This window comes from Malus domestica, chromosome 04 (assembly GCF_042453785.1).
Source record: "Malus domestica chromosome 04, GDT2T_hap1".
Lineage (NCBI taxonomy): Eukaryota > Viridiplantae > Streptophyta > Magnoliopsida > Rosales > Rosaceae > Malus > Malus domestica.
Window position 1 is genome coordinate 19,340,078 of NC_091664.1, and position 18,942 is coordinate 19,359,019.

Genomic DNA, 18,942 nt, shown 5'->3' on the forward strand with positions numbered 1-18,942 from the left:
TGCGCGACTTTTGGTGGTGCATGATAAGTGTCATGGACTTGATTTCTCAGTTGGATTTTGAGTATCTCGCATGATCTGGGTTTTGGTGTTGGTCGGACGGTTAGAGAGGAGAATTAAGGATGACGACTTTATCAGAATTTTAATATTGTGAACTAATCATTCTGCTGGTCACTAGTGAGTCGGTAATGTATGGCCACTAACAAGTTTGGAAGAGTCTAAAAACTAGGGTGGAGCATAGGACTGTCTAATTACAACACCTCTCACATTAAATAAAAAGAAAAACTAATGAAAAGGGCTTGAAAACTTTGAGTTTTAATGATAAGGACAAAATAAAAGGTAAAGTGAATAGTACCAGGATTGACTTTTTAGTGTAAAAATATGGTTTTTCGTTAAAGTGAATAGTACCAGATGCTTTTCGTTAAAGTTCCCTAAATAAAATGGCATGGAGTCGATTTGTATACAATTAAAATATAATAAAATCTTGTGTTTTTGTGAAGGATGTCCGGTAAAACTACCTAAGTTAGGTAGCTCCTTTTAGAATTTAAATTTAGAACAAAGTGAAGAGAACACTTAAATGTGATCATCCTATCACTACATTTGGTTACTAATCCATATACCTTTCCTTAAATATATATTCAGTTCAGTATTCCAGTTTGTATTTCCTGGCATCCCCCTACAATCTTCTGTCACGTGTCGATCCTGGATGTATGTCGGGATCGGGCGTGACAATCATACTTTGTTCGAGCATTCTGTTATAGTTGAATGCTTGCCATACAAATAAATGGATATTAACTAGGGTACCTCTGAGTTCAGACATTAAGAGTTTATATTTGTACTGTGAGTGGCCGTCATGCTAAAACATGTCGAGTTCCATGTGCAAGGTTTTATGTCTAGTTGTTATAATGGTCATCCGACTATTTAACCGAGCTTGTCATGCGAATCTGGTATGTTATAATGAGAAACTATATTTTGACAATCTGTTCTAATCGTAAATACTTCATTATGTAAAAATAAAGAGAATGCTTCAAGTGAGTTAATTATTTCGAAAATTTCTAAATCTGTTAATGGTAATCTTGGTTGTACATCACTAAATTTTCCTGATGAATATCTACAAACTTGTTCGTTAGACTTTGGTGACTCCTTATTCTTTTTCTGGTATAGTATACATGCTCATCCTAATGATGAAGCATCTGTTTCGACTACTTTAGAACTATCATCTAATGGTAATGTTAATGGCTTAAGTTTAGTAATTTCTTCTTTTATATTTTGAACTAATTTAATATCTTCACTATTAAAATATTTTTGTCCTATTTTGCAAGTTTTACTATGTAATACTCCTATTTTTCTTTCTAAATCAGGGATAAAATTTCTTGCATAATTCAACAATCCTAAAAATGCTTATAACTGTTTTTTGTCTTCTAACTTATCTGGAAATTCTAAGACATTTTTAGCTATATAATCTTGTAATTGTATTGTACCTGATTTGACACACCCCGACCCAGAGGATCAAGGCGTGCTGGTCGTCACGTGAGCGTGACGTAACCAAAAGTGCGACACGGAAGCAAGATATAACAGAATATGAAGGAATTCAAACCAATCTCTAGTAGAACCACCTATTAGAATAAAAGGATGAGTTATAAGGTAAACACATAAATTCAGAGCAAAGGTTTAAGTGCAGTCAAATAGGACCAAAATAAAATACATCACCCGCAGGTGAGTCCTACATGCAGAACGTCTGTCAGAATGCCGAAAAAAGACCTCGAGAGCCACCAACCGCTAACTAGAACCTGGAGGGGCGCAAAACAAAGATGAGTGGGTTAGTAAAATCAAAGATTTTCCAAAACATTTCATTTAAAACATTTCTAACCCCTCACCGTAAAACCTGTATACTTTCCCAGAAAAATAGTATATAAACATATATATACACATATCATCAAAACTCAGCTCATATCCAACAATATAACATCTCAGAAATTATATGCCACGCCATGCCAAATATAATCAGAAATGCACCAATATCAATCAGGTGAAATAATAAATCAACCGGAGACCCTACAATGGTCATGTACGGCTGATTCTAAAGCTCAACATCCTACTCAACCGGAGTCACCACAGTGACCTATACGGCCCTGCCGGAGTCACCAACTGTGACCTGTACGGCACTACACTGCACATCACTCGGAACTACGTATAGTAGTCTGTACGATGAAAGGTGTATAAATACGCTCTAGTGCTTCTCTCATCAATCATCAGCGCGCATAACTAAGGTCACCCACTAGTCGGAATCACATCTAGTGATCTATACGACTAGCATGTCGGAACCCTCACATGGTCTGTACGACATCCACCTACTTGGATCCAAGACGAGCGTGCGGTGTGGTGAATAATAATATAAGCACTAACACCTAGGGTGCAGGTTATGAGCTTTCAATGCAATTCTCATAAAATAACTCATCTGAATAATATAAAAACTCACATGTGCGTCCACCGCGTCAATTAACATATATATGCATCCATTATCAAACTAAATATCTCAACATTTTCATGCATGGCAATTTAAATCATAATTTTCATATAAACGCATTTTCTGGGAAAAATAGTTGTATATAGGTAATACGAAAACAAAACTGCCCACTCACTGATAAGTCGATGGGTCGTAACCCCCATGACGTCCCTGGATGCGCTCGTCCTCGGGATAAGTGTCACCTATATGCGAAACAACTATAAAAACGTTAATTTAAACACATAACCAACAATTCGAAATAACTTTTCATACGATGCTCAATTTGGGTATATGAATATACCACATCGACCTACTCGACGTCACGGACGTCGAGAAATTTTTAAATAAATTTTTGGAGGCCGCATGCGCCCCCACGCGCCAGGACAGGCACTGGGACACGCGCCCCCACGCGCATCATCCCCAACCTTGGTTCGCCGGACTGGTTTTTCCAGCGGCCGGTTTCCGGCCAAACTTTAAACGCCTTGTTCTCCTTCGTTTCTCAACCATTTTCTTCGTATTTTATACCAAAATGAAGCCCCAAACATGTAGAGTCACGATACACTAATTTTAAGCTCCAAAAACAACTAAATCTCACCGGAAAAATCCAAGCAAAACCAGCCAAACTCAACCCTCGTGATCCCGACGTCCAAATCCTTCAAACGAAGCACTCCGAGCTTCCTTGGGACCTCACTAAGCTCATTATAAGCTTATAATTCCTTGAAACACAACATTTCACGTGTGCATGAACAGTGACAAAAAATGGGGGGTTCGGGTTCACGTGAAATCGAAGGTTCCACGTCCTAAAACTAGCACCAATCAACTCAAAACATCACGAGGATGAAGATTCTTACCTTGTTTACTTCGATCCACTGAGTTTTGGGTGTGGCCATACAATATGGGTGTGAGAGAGAGAGTGTCGAGATGGAGGAGAGAGAGAGAGCTACGGGATAGAGAAAGGGTAAGGGTTTAGATGGTCCATTTCAATCCACACCATCCATCATCTAAATCCCTAACCAAAATTAACAAAAACCAAATTTAATAATCCAACTCATCTTATTTATTTTCTTCCAAAACATATCTAAGGTTAAACCAAATAATGTCACACACATACCTTAATACCCGCTAAGGGTAAATCCGTCATTTCATGTCCTTAATAAGAAAATCCCGGGACGAGCTATGACAATCTCCCCTCCTTATAGAATTTCGTCCCCGAAATTCCCATAACCAATTAAACCACTTAATACCCATAGAATAATCTTGGGTACATCTCTCTCATACGATCTTCTGTCTCCCAGGTAGCTTCTTCTACGGAATGGTTCCTCCATAACACCTTTACCAAACTCACCATCTTATTTCTTAAAACCTTATCTTTCCAATCCAAGATTGTGACTGGTTCTTCATCATATGTCAAATCCGGATTAATCTCTAGCGGTTGAGGAGGGATCACATGAGAAGGATCAGAAATATAATGTCGAAGCATAGAGACGTGGAACACATTATGGACCTTAGATAACTCCGGAGGCAACTCCAATCGGTAGGCAACTTCACCAACTCTTTCAGTGATCACATAAGGTCCAATGTATCTCGGACTTAGCTTCCCTCTTTTTCCAAATCGTACCACACCTCTCCAAGGTTACAATTTCAAAAATACCCAATCGCCCACATTATACACTCGATCAGTGGCATGTCGATCTGCTAAACTCTTCTGTCGATCCCAGGCTGCTTTCAGGTTAGACTTAATCACCTGGATATTTTGAGTAGTCTCATCCACAATCTCTGGGCCTTCTAACACTCTTTCACCAACCTCAGACCAACACAATGGCGTACGACACGCCCTACCATAAAGTGCCTCAAATGGTGACATACCAATGCTCGAGTGAAAACTATTATTGTAGGCAAATTCCATCAAGTCCAGCCGATCATGCCAGGAATCACCGAATTGTAATACTGAAGATCTCAACATATCCTCCAACGTCTGAATAGTCCTCTCTGATTGCCCATCAGTTTGAGGATGATAAGCAGTGCTATAAAGCAATTGCGTACCAAGAGCTTCCTGAAAAGCTACCCAAAATTTAGAAGTAAATCTTGGGTCTCGATCAGAAATAATATTCACTGGAACTCCATGATACTTCACAATCTTCGTAATGAACAACTTAGCCAATTTATTCAGAGGATACTTCTCCCTCACTGGAATGAAATGCGCTGACTTGGTAAGTCGATCCACAATCACCCAAATACCATCAAATCCGTTTCATGTACGAGGAAGTTTATACACGAAGTCCATGGTTATATTTTCCCATTTCCACTGGGGAACAGGAAGTGGCTGCATTCGCCCAAAAGGCTTCTTTCTTTCTGCTTTAACTTGCTGGCAAATAATACATCTACTCACATACTCAGCAATTTCCTTTTTCATACCCGGCCAATAATAAAATGGTCGAATGGTATGATATATCTTAGTGCCTCTCGGGTGCATCGCATAAGCTGAACAATGCGATTCATCCAATATTTCCTTCTTTAATTCCTCATTATTCGGAACATACATTCTATTTTCCTGCATAAGCATACCATCTGATTCCCGAATCCTGAGGTCTTTCTTTTTCCCTTCACTTCTTAACTGAACCATTTCTTGAATTTCCTCAACCACCATCTGAGCTTCGAGTATATGATCAACCAAAACTGGCCTGACTTGAAAACTAGCAAGAAAGGCTCCACTTCGATCTTCCAACTCTAACTTTACTCCAGTTGCCCTCAGTTCAGCAAGAAGAGGAACACGGCTAGCTTATAAGGCATTAAGTCTACCTTGAGGTTTCCTACTCAGTGCATCAGCTACCACATTAGCACGACCCGGATGATACTCGATAGTATAGTCATAATCACTTAACAATTCCATCCACCTTCGCTGACGAAGATTAAGATCATGCTGAGTAAACAGATACTGAAGACTCTTGTGATCAGTGAAGATCTTACACTTCTCACCATATAAATAATGCCTCCAAATCTTCAAAGCGAAAACAATGGCTGCCAATTCAAGATCGTGAGTAGGATAATTCCTTTCATGATTTTTCAACTGTCGAGAAGCATAAGCAATTACTCTATTATGCTGCATCAAAACACATCCCAAACCATTCAAGGAAGCATCACTATAAATCTCAAAATTACCACTATTGTGAGGAAGTACCAATACTGGAGCATGAGTGGGGCAATATTTCAATTGCTAGAAGCTCCGCTCACAATTTTCATCCCACTCGAATTTAACATCCTTCCTGGTCAACTTCATTAACGGCAAGGCAATCATAGAAAAATCCTGAACAAACCGTCGATAATAACCTGCTAAACCAAGAAAACTTCGTACCTCAGTGACGGTTCGAGGTTGCTCCCAATTCTCCACCGCTGCTATCTTTTGAGGATCAACTTGGATTCCTTGAGTCGATACAACATGCCCCAAAAATGCCACTTCAGTCAACCAAAACTGACATTTACTGAACTTAGCATACAAACTGATGCTCCCTCAATTTCTTTAATACCAAGTTAAGATGTCGGATATGATCTGCTTTAGAGTTAGAGTATACCAGAATATCATCAATAAAAACAATAACAAATTTATCAAGATATTGCTGGAATACCTCATTCATTAACCTCATGAAAGCTGCAGGTGCATTAGTCAACCCAAATGGCATAACCAGAAATTCATAATGTCCGTAACGGGTTCGGAAAGCTGTCTTAGGTACATCTTCCTCTTTAATCTTCAACTGGTAATAACCGGATCTCAAATCAATCTTAGAAAATACACACGCACCTTTCAGCTGATCAAACAAATCGTCGATGCGAGGCAATGGATAACGGTTTTTAATCGTTACCCGATTCAATTGCCTATAGTCAATGCATAATCTCAGAGTTCCATCTTTCTTCCTCACAAATAATACTGGAGCTCCCTAAGGTGACGAACTAGGTTGAATGAAACCTTTATCAAGTAATTCTTGCAACTGAATTTTCAATTCTCTCAACTCAGCAGGGGCCATTCTATAAAGAGTTAGAGATATAGGGTCAGTACCTGGAAGCAAATCAATAGAGAATTCCACCTCTCTGTCTGGCGGCAGCCCCGACAAATCATCAGGAAATACATCCGGATAATGTCTGACCACACCAACTTCTTATATACTAGGAGAAACAACATCATTTAACACCACATGTGCTAAATATCCCTGACAACCCTTCGATAATAATTTCCTTGCTCTTATGGAAGAAATAACACCATGTCTCACCCCACTTCTTTCGCCCACAAAAGTAACTTCGAGTAGTCCAGGACGATAAAAAGTAACTGATTTACCATAACAATCCATATGGGCACGATTATAATGCAACCAATCAGCCCCTAGAATCACATCAAAATCCACAATATCTAACGGAATAAGATCAGCTGGCATAACTATGCCCTCTACCATCACTGGACACCCAAGATACACACTATCAACATAACATTTATCTCCTATAGGCATGGCAAACTCTAAATCAAATCCTAGAGGTGAAGGGTGAGGTTGAGTCATTTGAGCAAACGTATGAGAAATCACAGAATGCGTAGCACCACAATCAATCAAAACCTTAGAAAAATGACCAAGAACATTTAACGTACCCATGATCAAGTCCGGATGGTTCTGAGCCTCTTGCAGTGAGATGTGATTAACACGCCCCTGAGCTTGCTGTCGTCCACCACGACCTCTATTGCCTTGATTACCTCGCCCATGGGGAGCACGTCCCTGGCCTGACTGACTAGGCTGTCTAGATGATCTGGCACCACCAGTGGCAACTTCCCCCTTACGGGGCTGACCTCCCTAATGCCACTAATATCCACCAGCTGGCATAGATGAATAAGAAGAATAACCCCCAAAGTCCTGAGAATACCCTGCCTGAGGATAAGGCTCCTGGGGATACTGATAAGGTCCGGAAGCATATGGAGCAGCATCCCCCTGGTAGTGGTAGGCACCACCACGACCCGACTGGCCATAACTGCCCGGTCCAAAGCTTTGCTGAATCGGCGCTGGAGGTGGCATAGTGGTCTGCTGCGGTCTGTGCTGACCCTAGGGACACTGAGAAGCCCGATGTCCCATTTGCCCACAAGTAAAACAAGCACCACTACCTCTCCTACACTCACCATGGTGACGAAAATTACAACGGTGGCACCACGGAGCGCCAGAACCACCAACACCACCAGAATCCCTCTGCCTCTGAAATCTAGGCTCACCAGAAAATCTACCACCACCTCTCCTCGGGCCAGTAATACTATATCCACCACTAGAAAAACTCAAACTCGCCCCACTCTTCTTAAAATTCTGCGTCTTGAAAGGTCTCGGAATAGAGATACCCTTACCTTTATCATCCTTCTTCTGACCATCATTCTTGTCCTCGTCATCCTCACTCTCACTGGGAAGATTATCAGAGTCCTCCATCCTAACCAAAATCTCGAAAAACTCATGATAATCGGCACAGGGAAGTGCACTGGCAAAAGTCCGCCACTTTTTCTTAGATCCCAACTTGAAACGTCGAAGCATCTCTCCCTGATTACCAGCTGTATCAGGGTCATAACGACACAAATCAGTAAACTTTCTGTAGTACTCATGAGCTGTCATATTCTTCTGTTTCAATCGAGTAAATTCTTGTTTCTTGCGATCAATATACTCTGAGGGGACAAATCTTTTCTTGAAATTATCTTTAAATACTTCCTAATCAGATGCCATAGCTGGGGACATAAACTGCGTCTGATTCCTCCACCAACCTGCCGGCTCTCGACCCAAAAACCAGGTAGTGGTCTCAACCCATCTATCAGCCGGAAAGTTCCCCTGACTTTGCATCACCTGAAATGTCTTTTCAATATGATCTAGCCATTTCTCTGCCCCCTCGTGACCTTCATTACCCATAAAACGATCCAGTTTCAAATTGTACATGGTCTCCAAGGGTGTCCTCTGAGGTAGGGGAGGAGGACGAATTACATTCTGAAAAGCCTGAGCCATTGCTTCCCCCAACTGAATGATATCAGGGAAATTAGGGTCAGAAGTACGGCGGGACTCCCTACGCTCTCTACGAGGCGGCATAATTCTGACAGAAAACATCAAAAAATCATTAAAGCATTAACAATTATACAAGACTGCAACCTAGGCTCTTATACCAAACTGACACACCCCGACCCAGAGGATCAAGGCGTGCTGGCTGTCACGTGAGCGTGACGTAACCAAAAGTGCGACACGGAAGCAAGATATAACAGAATATGAAGGAATTCAAACCAATCTCTAGTACCTACTAGAATAAAAGGATGAGTTATAAGGTAAACACATAAATTCAGAGCATAGGTCTAAGTGCAGTCAAGTAGGACCAAAATAAAATACATCACCCGCAGGTGAGTCCTACATGCAGAACGTCTATCAAAATGCCGTAAAAAGACCTCGAGAGCCACCAACCGCTAACTAGAACCTGGAGGGGCGCAAAACAAAGATGAGTGGGTCAGTAAAATCAAAGATTTTCCAAAACATTTCATTTAAAACATTTCTAACCCCTCACCGTAAAACCTGTATACTTTCCCAGAAAAATAGTATATACACATATCATCAAAACTCAGCTCATATCCAACAACATAACATCTCAGAAATAATATGCCACGCCATGCCAAATATAATCAGAAATGCACCAATATCAATCAGGTGAAATAATAAATCAACCGGAGACCCTACAATGGTCATGTACGGCTGATTCTAAAGCTCAACATCCCACTCAACCGGAGTCACCATAGTAACCTATACGGCCCTGCCGGAGTCACCAACTGTGATCTGTACGGCACTACACTGCACATCACTCGGAACTACGTATAGTAGTCTGTACGATGAAAGGTGTATAAATACGCTCTAGTGCTTCTCTCATCAATCATCAGCGCGCATAACTAAGGTCACCCACTAGTCGGAATCACATCTAGTGATCTATACGACTAGCATGTCGGAACCCTCACATGGTCTGTACGACATCCACCTACTTGGATCCAAGACGAGCGTGCGGTGTGGTGAATAATAATATAAGCACTAACACCTAGGGTGCAGGTTATGAGCTTTCAATGCAATTCTCATAAAATAACTCATCTGAATAATATAAAAACTCACATGTGCGTCCACCGCGTCAATTAACATATATATGCATCCATTATCAAACTAAATATCTCAACATTTGCATGCATGGCAATTTAAATCATAATTTTCATATAAACGCATTTTCTGGGAAAAACAGTTGTATATAGGTAATACGAAAACAAAACTGCCCACTCATTGATAAGTCGATGGGTCGTAACCCCCGTGACGTCCCTGGATGCGCTCGTCCTCGGGATAAGTGTCACCTATATGCGAAACAACTATAAAAACATTAATTTAAAACATAACCAACAATTCGAAATAACTTCTCATACGATGCTCAATTTGGGTATATGAATATACCACATCGACCTATTCGACGTCACGGACGTCGAGAAATTTTTAAATAAATTTTTGGAGGCCGCATGCGCCCCCACGGGCCAGGACAGGCACGGGGACACGCGCCCCCACACGCATCATCCCCAACCTTGGTTCGCCGGACTGGTTTTTTCCGACGGCCGGTTTCCGGCCAAACTTTAAACGCCTTATTCTCCTTTGTTTCTCAACCATTTTCTTCGTATTTTATACCAAAATGAAGCCCCAAACATGTAGAGTCACGATACACTATTTTTAAGCTCCAAAAACAACTAAATCTCACCGGAAAAATCCAAGCAAAACCGGCCAAACTCAACCCTCGTGATCCCGACGTCCAAATCCTTCAAACGAAGCACTCCGAGTTTCCTTGGGACCTCACTAAGCTCACTATAAGCTTAGAATTCCCTGAAACACAACATTTCACGTGTGCATGAACAGTGACCAAAAATGGGGGGTTCGGGTTCACGTGAAATCGAAGGTTCCACATCCTAAAACTAGCACCAATCAACTCAAACCATCACGAGGATGAAGATTCTTACCTTGTTTACTTCGATCCACTGAGTTTTGGGGGGTTTTGGGTGTGGCCGTACAATATGGGTGTGAGAGAGAGAGTGTCGAGATGGAGGAGAGAGAGAGAGCTACGGGATAGAGAGAGGGTAAGGGTTTAGATGGTCCCTTTCAATCCACACCATCCATCATCTAAATCCCTAACCAAAATTAACAAAAACCAAATTTAATAATCCAACTCATCTTATTTATTTTCTTCCAAAACATATCTAAGGTTAAACCAAATAATGTCACACACATACCTTAATACCCACTAAGGGTAAATCCGTCATTTCACGTCCTTAATAAGAAAATCCCGGGACGGGCTGTGACATGATTGATTTTCTCAAATGCATAATTGCTTCCTTACTAAGTAAATTAAGTATAACTTCTTTATCAATACATCTAACTTCATCTTGACTGATGCTACTTACAATCCTACTTCTGTTTTCAAATAAACCTAATTGGTACAAATTATATTTATTTTTCTGTGTTTTCTCAAATCATCTTCTATTAAATTCTTGTGCTTCTTCTTCATTTGGATAAATTTCTTCAGCTCTAACTACTTCTTTTCTCTCTTAAAGAGTTCCATTTTCTGTTATCAAAATGATTTATCTTAGGTCTTCTAATATGATTATTTGTACTTAAAGTTAAATTTTCTAATTTTTCTAACAAAAATGGTGGAAGTGATGGAGATGTGTTATGTAAAACTTGATTTATTTATGGTATTTGTTCTTCAACTTGATCTAATTTTTTAGCCAAACTTAAAAGTAATTGAATAATTAAATTAGTTTGCCTAATGGGAATATTACTACTAGCTACTTGTGTTGAAAAATCTGTTAAACCTACTGGTTCTTTATCTAGCTTACTAATTTCTTTCAAAGTTTGGATATATTTTCTGCTAGTTCTAGAATCGGTCATTAAACTAATAATTTATCTATTTTATTATGCAACTTATCTACTTGTTCACTCAACTCATTTTGCAATAATTGAATTTTTTTGAACTTCTAATCTTAATTGCTCAACTATTTCTAATGATCTGAGTTCTACTTGCTTAGGCTTACTATCTATGAGGTCAATAAGCTCTTTTATCTAATTTTGCTATTATTTTATTTTTACTCCAATGTAAATGTGGGTCTTCTCCTATGATCCTAGTTTGTTCTGGTAATTGTAATAATTCTTCTAAACTCTTTAATTTATCTAATTGTAATATTTTTATATGGGTTCTTTCTTCTAAAATCGGATATTCATGTTCAAATAATTCTTCATCAAACTCTTCTATGTTATTATGCTCATCATTTTCTTTTGAGTTTTCCAAATAATAACTATCTTGACTACTAAATTCTTCTACACTTATGCTTTTGTATGCTTCTACAGTATTACTTTGATCAGCTATTGTAATACCTCTTTTGAAAAAGGTTATGTTAAGGTTCATAAATAAAAAAAACCTTGCAAGCTTTTCAAGCAATTTAAACCTAAAATGAATGCGTATGATCCTACTGATGAAACAAATGTTAATGGTAAATTAAATTGTTGTTTTTCTACTTTAATAGACTCATTATTAATGCAATCTGTTAAGTAAACCGGTCTCTCATCAAACTATGTTATTCTTATTGGTTTTGCTAATTTTTGTCCATATTTTTCTGGTGCTAATTCTTCTCTTATGACACTCTTTGTATTCTCTGTATCTATCATAGCTGTTGTTTGTATCTTATGTTATTTTGCTAATTCTATTTCACAATTTATGGTAATTAAATAACTATTTTTTGGCCTTTCTATACTATGAACAGTATTTCCTAATATTTCAGTACTTTCTTGTGATTCTACTGAATTAACTTCTAATAACCTATTACTGTAACACTTTTCACATAATATTGAATATGTATTATAGTATTTATTTGCAACTAACTTGCTACACTTATGACATTTTCTGGCCAACCTAAATTAATGTATTTATATTCTTCTTCATGTTGTTCTTCTATGAATGAACATATATACTCTTCTAAATCACCATTTGAACTACTTGAATCTTCAGAATCAAAATCTATCATATTAATACTCTCTATACTATAAATACTCACTCAGAAGTACCCTGATTAATGTCCAGTTATTTGTATGGCAAGCATTCAACTATAACAGAATGCTCGAACAAAGTATGATCGTCGGGTTAACAGGTTAATAATATAATGAAAATAGTGTTTCCCTATTTTGGACTAGAAGTCTAATTGAACAAACACACTAAAGAAAGAAAAGAGAGCTTACTTAAGAATTGAAGATTGCTTGAATTTGTACACTTGAACTTTTATTGATGTATAGAATGTTTACAAAGGATGCTAGGAAGGTTTCGGATGCTTGAGTGTTTGTAGGTTGAAGTATGATGTGAGTATGGTGTTGAGGTATTGAGATGTTGAGGTGTGTTGTGTGTTATTTCGTGTATTCTGCATGGGAGGAAAAACTCCCTTATATACAAAACCTAATTCCTAAACAACAAAATAACTTTTCATCTATTTACAACTTTTTGAATAGTGACAGCACGAAAGTTGTCAGCATTATTTCTGAAAGCTGGCTGACTTGTCTTTGCTTTAATGAAGGTCATGTGAATTCATGTTGTCTTGGCTGTTGCAATGGCCACCTTAACTTTTGCATTCAAATGTTTTCTGAAAGTGTCAATCCTCCTTTTTCTTCTTTGGATGTATTCTTTGGTGAATACCACGTGAACTTTACTGAATACTTGGCCAATTTTGTATAGATATTTGAAGGGTAGCATTGGTATTTTTGAAAACTTTTGTCCTGATGATTAAAAGGAAACTTTTTTTGGGGCTTTTGGTTAGTTTTCCCCCATTTTTTTGTTGAAACATGGAATTTGTTGATCTCTTCTATCTCAGATTAGTATATGTATTTTTCATTACGACGTGGTATGATATTAGAAGCATTTTGCCTTGTTTTATTTGAAGAGTAGTGGAAGAAAAGATAGAGAACTTCGACTTATAAAATATATATAGAAAAACATTTGGCCAATGTGGTTTGGACTATATTGTTTGGTAATTATCGTACTTTGCTTTGCAAAGAAACTTCCCTCTTCTGAAGAAATTGTTGATAGATTACGAGAGGCTGGACCCGAACACCGAACAGAATCCGAGGACCCGAATTTTATTAATGTAACAAAGACAAATATCCAAATACACACAAGTCCGTATCTATAACAAGACTACATAATCTGCATACATAATTAAGCTGACGAACAATCTGTTGATGTGCTCAGCCACTTATTTATACGGCGTCCGCAGCAGAATATTTCACAGGTTTACTGTTGCTCCTGTAACGAAAAGTATTCCGCAGAGGTTATCAAACCAGCATAATGAATATAGAAAGAACGACTGAGCACAAATTTCGAATTGTAGGTCAGCAAAAGAGAATGTACCAGGAATTTCTTCTTGTATTCTGCAACAATCTCCTTTGGATCAGCTTTGGTTACCTTGTATGCCTCAATCTTGTTGATTTCCTGCACAAGGATATATATAACAACCATAATAATCACCATCTTTATGAGATATTACAGAGGAGCACGTCCTCTATCGAATCCGATTTTAAGATAGTGGTTAACGGAGTGCTTTTGCTTAGAATTCTTGCTCGGAAACCACTTGAACAGCTAGCTTAGCCTCATGAAACGTTTAAGTTTGTTTTTAAACAGATGAGAGACAGTCATCCGTACATGGGATAAAGCTCAGACAATGGAATCCATGACATTCATTATACAATTCTATGACTTGTTAATGTACCTCCAAGAATGCTGCTAGTTTAGGCCTCCCAGCTGTGATGTCATACTTGAACACGTCTGATAAGAAGACTTGGAACTTCTCAACGAATGGGATATAGGCTATGTCCACCTGCATATCACAAATTTGTATCCATTACTTAAGCACTTATGTGTTACTACTAGCTCATTTTATTAGAAATACAAAAACATTAATTGGCATGTAGATACATTGTACATTCAACTTACCAAACTGAACTGACCCAGAAGATATGGCCCATCGTCAAATTTCTTAAGAGCATTTTCCAAGTAATCAAACTGCTCATCTGATGCAGTTAATCAAATTCGTTCAGCGTAAATTCATCAACAAAAACAGTCATTAACGGGAGAATCTTCCAAGTCTTACCAGCTGCTTTTACCGTGTCTCCTTTCAATGAGCGATACAAGGACCCCACGAAGGTATCAACATAAGTTAATAATTCTTCGCCAAACTTTTTTCTCTCAGGGTCATCCTAAAAACAATTTCGCAGCATCACTCTGGTCAAATTTCTGAGAGACAAAGTCATGTTACTTGAGGCACAATCAAATTCTAGATATCTTACACTGGGGACAAGTGAAGGCCCCTCAAAGTTGCTTTCGAGGTATTTGATCAGATCAAGACTTTCTCCAATGACTTTTCCATTGTGCTCCAGAGATGGTACCTATAAAAATAATCAATCAAGAGATTTATCCAGCTTCACCACATTTTCCACAGATAATCAATGGCAGCAAAGAAGAAGAGAACACTAATTTTTGCTCAAAATTTTACCTTGTTTCCGGGGTAGACTTTTTCCTTGTACCAAGCAGGCCTGTTTTCAAGATCTATACCCACTAACTTAATCTTGTCTTGCAAACCCTGCAACTCAAAAAATTTCAACAAAAACAAACAATAAGACATGGGTTCTGATTAATTCTCAATTTACCAATTCATGAAATGATTTAAATTAAATAACGACGACGTATCCATCAAATATAGTGAAAAAAATCATTTCCACATTAGGGATTTGTATTTCATCATATTAGCCAATTTCTCAAACAACAAATTGAAGATCTTTATAACAGGGCCTTTGCCAGAAGCTCCAAAAACGGAAAATATGGTGAAAATAGAGAACAGACCTTATAGTTCCTAGTGATCCAAACCCGCTGTACAAATGGACATGTGTAATTTACGTACAGCCTTCAAAACACAAAGCAACCAATACACATCAAAACATGGTAATCACTGAACAAAACGGAGCTTAGTGAACAAAAACAGTGAGCAAAATGAGAAAAATAAAAAACAAGTGGCCAAAATTGAAATTCGGACGAGACAGAAGGCGAAAACAGCCTCAAAAATGTGTTTTATCTTGGGAAAATTGGCTGAAATTATCACATTACAAATTTCAAATGCTGAAATAATCATTTTTCAGTATATATCGTGAGTATTTGAACGTATCAGTTGAGATATGGGATTTGTAATCAACCATTTCAGACCAAAAAAGTGGAGGAAAGAGGTAAACCTTGTAGTGCCGTCAAAGAGAGGAGGAGGGGAGGAAGTGGAATCCAACGGTGGAGGAAGTTCCTCATGCCTGCAACACCAAGAAACAAAACAATCTTGGATTAATTTTACAACAATAAAAAAAATCAGAAATTCAGATGGACCCAGAAAAAAGAAAGACCACGAAAATGAGAAATCGTACTTGTACGCCATTTTTGGTTCTCTGCAGAGATTTTTTGTTTTTTTGTTTTTTTGGCAATCAGAATTTGGCGCAGAATGTGTCTGTGTACAAAGTGGGTGGCCGTTTTATAGAGGACTGTGAGATGGCGGTGGGAGTCGGCAGCAGTGACGAAATGGTTGCGTTTCTTTTTTTGGTCAAGGAAAATGGGAAATCGTACTTGTACACCATTTTTGGCAATTAGAATTTGGCGCAGAATGTGTCTGTGTACAAAGTGGGTGGCCGTTTAATAGGGACTGTGAGGTGGCGGTGGAGTCGCCAGCAGTGACGAAATGCTTTGTGTTTTTTTTTTTTTGGAAAAATTATTGAAAATAGTTTTAAAACTTTAAATCTTAACCAAAAATTAAGTGATAAGTTTATTTAATAGTTAGGACAAAACCTAAAATCAAATCAGCCCAATAAAACTAGCCCAAGAATATAATTTAGAAAGTTGCTAGACCCACCCCGTTGTCTTATTTTCCCACCCACGTTATATTTACACCCACTATAAAAAGTTAAAAAATTAAAATGTTATTTCCCCATCCACTATTATTCCTAAATAACCCTATATATATAATTAGAGATAAATTTCTCTTTTGAAAAGAATATAAACAAATAATATTACTCTTCTAATCATGATTCTCTTTGAACACAGCACACATCATCACCGTCGCAATCAGAAAAACGTATCCTTTGTATTTTAATCATGATTCTCTTTGCACACGGCACACATAATTTCATAGTTTGAATAATTTCATTCTCTATTTCCCTATCACTTTCTTATTTTGTATTGTCATAAACTCATTAAAAAACAAATTTACTGTCGATAGCAGTATGCAACAATTGAAGCTTAATTCGGCTTCAATTCTAACTTAAAGAGAGAGATTCCTTGGTGGGTCATCATCGTCACATTCAACATCTTAATGGACACCAACCTTCGAAGATCCCAGAGGAACCATGTTTGCACGCATATCCAGTTTTTTCAAAAACAACAAAAACAAAAAAATAGGGAGAGATAGGTGGTGCTTGTGGTAAGTACGGGGCTAATGAAAAATCAACCACGCCTCTTGCTATTTAGGTTTTCAATTCTAAATCAACCATGCCTACAGCAGTATGCAACAAATTTACCCTAACCTAATGAACGATGTCGACAGAGCTATGCTTCAATTCCAGAACTTCTCATTAAAAAAACAAATTGCACCCTAATCTAATGCAAATTCAAATAAAAAGTTACAGAGTTATGCTTCAATTGTACGATGTCGACAAATCAAGATGACCCACATAAAATTATCTTTTACCTCTTCGATAGAAACATAATCATCTACTTCTTCCATAGAAACCTCATCTTCTAAGTTCATTCCTTTTGCTTTCTCTGAATGATTTTGTTTTCTCTGAATGAAGGGAGATGGGAAGAATGAGTTAGGGTTTAAGGGAGACAAATTTTCTAAACATATTCTCACGTTCAAACTTTAATTTTTTCTTTTTTATAAAAAAAAAAGTAATGTAAAAGGGGGTAACTAAAGTCCTTATTAGTCATTTTGCAAATGGACAAATTTGTAATTAAAAAATTCATAAAAATGTGGGTGGGAAGATAAGACATTGAGGTGGGAATAACAGCTCTCATAATTTATTGAGCTTCCAATTTTAACCCTTACGTCAAGTCTTGCCATTTATTTGGCCTGTTTTGTTTCTCACCATCATCCGACCTTCTTCTCTGTCATATCAATGGGCTCCCATTTTACTTCGACGGGAGGCACGAAGAGATCCTTGCTCCTCAACGATCTCTTTGTCGAATTGCACGTGACCCGAACAATATGCTTCACGTCCTTCGAGCTGCCAACGAAGTTCCTTGGCAGAAACTGCAGCAGCCGTGAGTACTGGCTCGACGGCCGAGCGATTTTGCCGGAGGTGATTTTGTCGATGAACTCGTAGCTCCTAGAGGTGATTTTGCTAGAGGAGGAGCCGGATCTGATGACAACGACGTTCAAACGCTAACCTGCATCTTCTGAGCAGCGGCACTTGCACACCCAACATTTCTCCTCAAAACCCAGTCTCCCAGCTCCACTCAAGTGTTCCCTAGCTGAAGCAGCAGCAGCAGCTGATAGTTTCCCCTCAAATGATCAGCAACAACTAGAGGTATTACTTCAAATTAAATTCCCTCACTTTCATTGCGTTTTTTTTTTTTTTTTGGCAACTTCTTTTTCTTGGTTTGAGTATTGAATTGGTTTTTTCACATTTTGGGTGGACTCTAGAGCAGTAGGGAGCAAGGGGCTTTTGGAGAAAATGGAAGGGTTTAGTGGCTCTGGAATGTCATACTTGTGTTTGATGGCTCTGGATTTGTTTATATATACCCACAATTTTTTGTTTGAATGTGGCCATTTTTTAGAATTTGAAGCTCAATTTACAAGTTCTCTTAGTTTCCGTTGTTCTATTTCCATACAACTTTAAAAAAATTGTGAATCTAAAAGTTTAATTAACTGTAAGTATGAGAGTTGAATGTGGTAATAGATTGTATGAATGAGTGAATCTAATGATACATGTACTCGTAAAGTGTTTAGAGACGATTTGCGCATAATTCATTTCTCAGCATTTGTGATTTGGGTACAAATCTCTGCAATTGCTAGGGATTTGGTTATTTTTGTTTCCATCACAAGTTTTTTTTGTATGTATTTCGAACACAAGTTTTTTTTACTAGAACTATCACTATTTGTTAAATTGAACACTGACTATTTCTTAAATTGACTATTTACGGGTACTACACTATTTATGAAACTGACATGGGTACTGAACTATTTATTAAACTAATTGACTATTTATGAAACTGACACAAGTATACACTATTTATGAATCTGACTGACTATTTATGAAACTAACACATGTACAACACTATTTATTAAATTGACTGACTATTTATGAAATTGTCACAGG

The 18,942-nt window shown here is 38.0% G+C and overlaps 3 protein-coding genes across 3 annotated transcripts; all 3 read right to left on the reverse strand.

The window, feature by feature from the left end:
* Nucleotides 1–3,504: 3,504 nt before the first annotated feature.
* Nucleotides 3,505–5,150, reverse strand: LOC139195040 (uncharacterized). The gene is made up of 3 exons (XM_070820219.1): nt 4,893–5,150; nt 4,370–4,556; nt 3,505–3,512 (listed from the first exon to the last, which is right to left on the reverse strand). Exons 1-3 carry the CDS (start codon nt 5,148–5,150, stop codon nt 3,505–3,507), a joined length of 453 nt encoding a protein of 150 aa, XP_070676320.1.
* A 1,285-nt stretch (nt 5,151–6,435) lies between these two features.
* LOC139195041 (uncharacterized) lies at nt 6,436–8,589 on the reverse strand. Its single transcript, XM_070820220.1, has 5 exons — nt 8,274–8,589; nt 7,682–8,177; nt 7,236–7,587; nt 6,766–6,875; nt 6,436–6,637 (listed from the first exon to the last, which is right to left on the reverse strand). Exons 1-5 carry the CDS (start codon nt 8,587–8,589, stop codon nt 6,436–6,438), a joined length of 1,476 nt encoding a protein of 491 aa, XP_070676321.1.
* Nucleotides 8,590–13,647: 5,058 nt separating this feature from the next.
* Nucleotides 13,648–16,236, reverse strand: LOC114824380 (glutathione S-transferase L3-like). The gene is made up of 10 exons (XM_029101135.2): nt 16,000–16,236; nt 15,820–15,888; nt 15,437–15,497; nt 15,090–15,176; nt 14,884–14,982; nt 14,688–14,793; nt 14,531–14,607; nt 14,307–14,414; nt 13,949–14,029; nt 13,648–13,843 (listed from the first exon to the last, which is right to left on the reverse strand). The coding sequence occupies exons 1-10, from the start codon at nt 16,008–16,010 to the stop codon at nt 13,832–13,834; spliced, it is 711 nt and encodes a 236-aa protein (XP_028956968.1). The 5' UTR covers nt 16,011–16,236; the 3' UTR covers nt 13,648–13,831.
* Between the last annotated feature and the right edge of the window lie 2,706 nt (nt 16,237–18,942).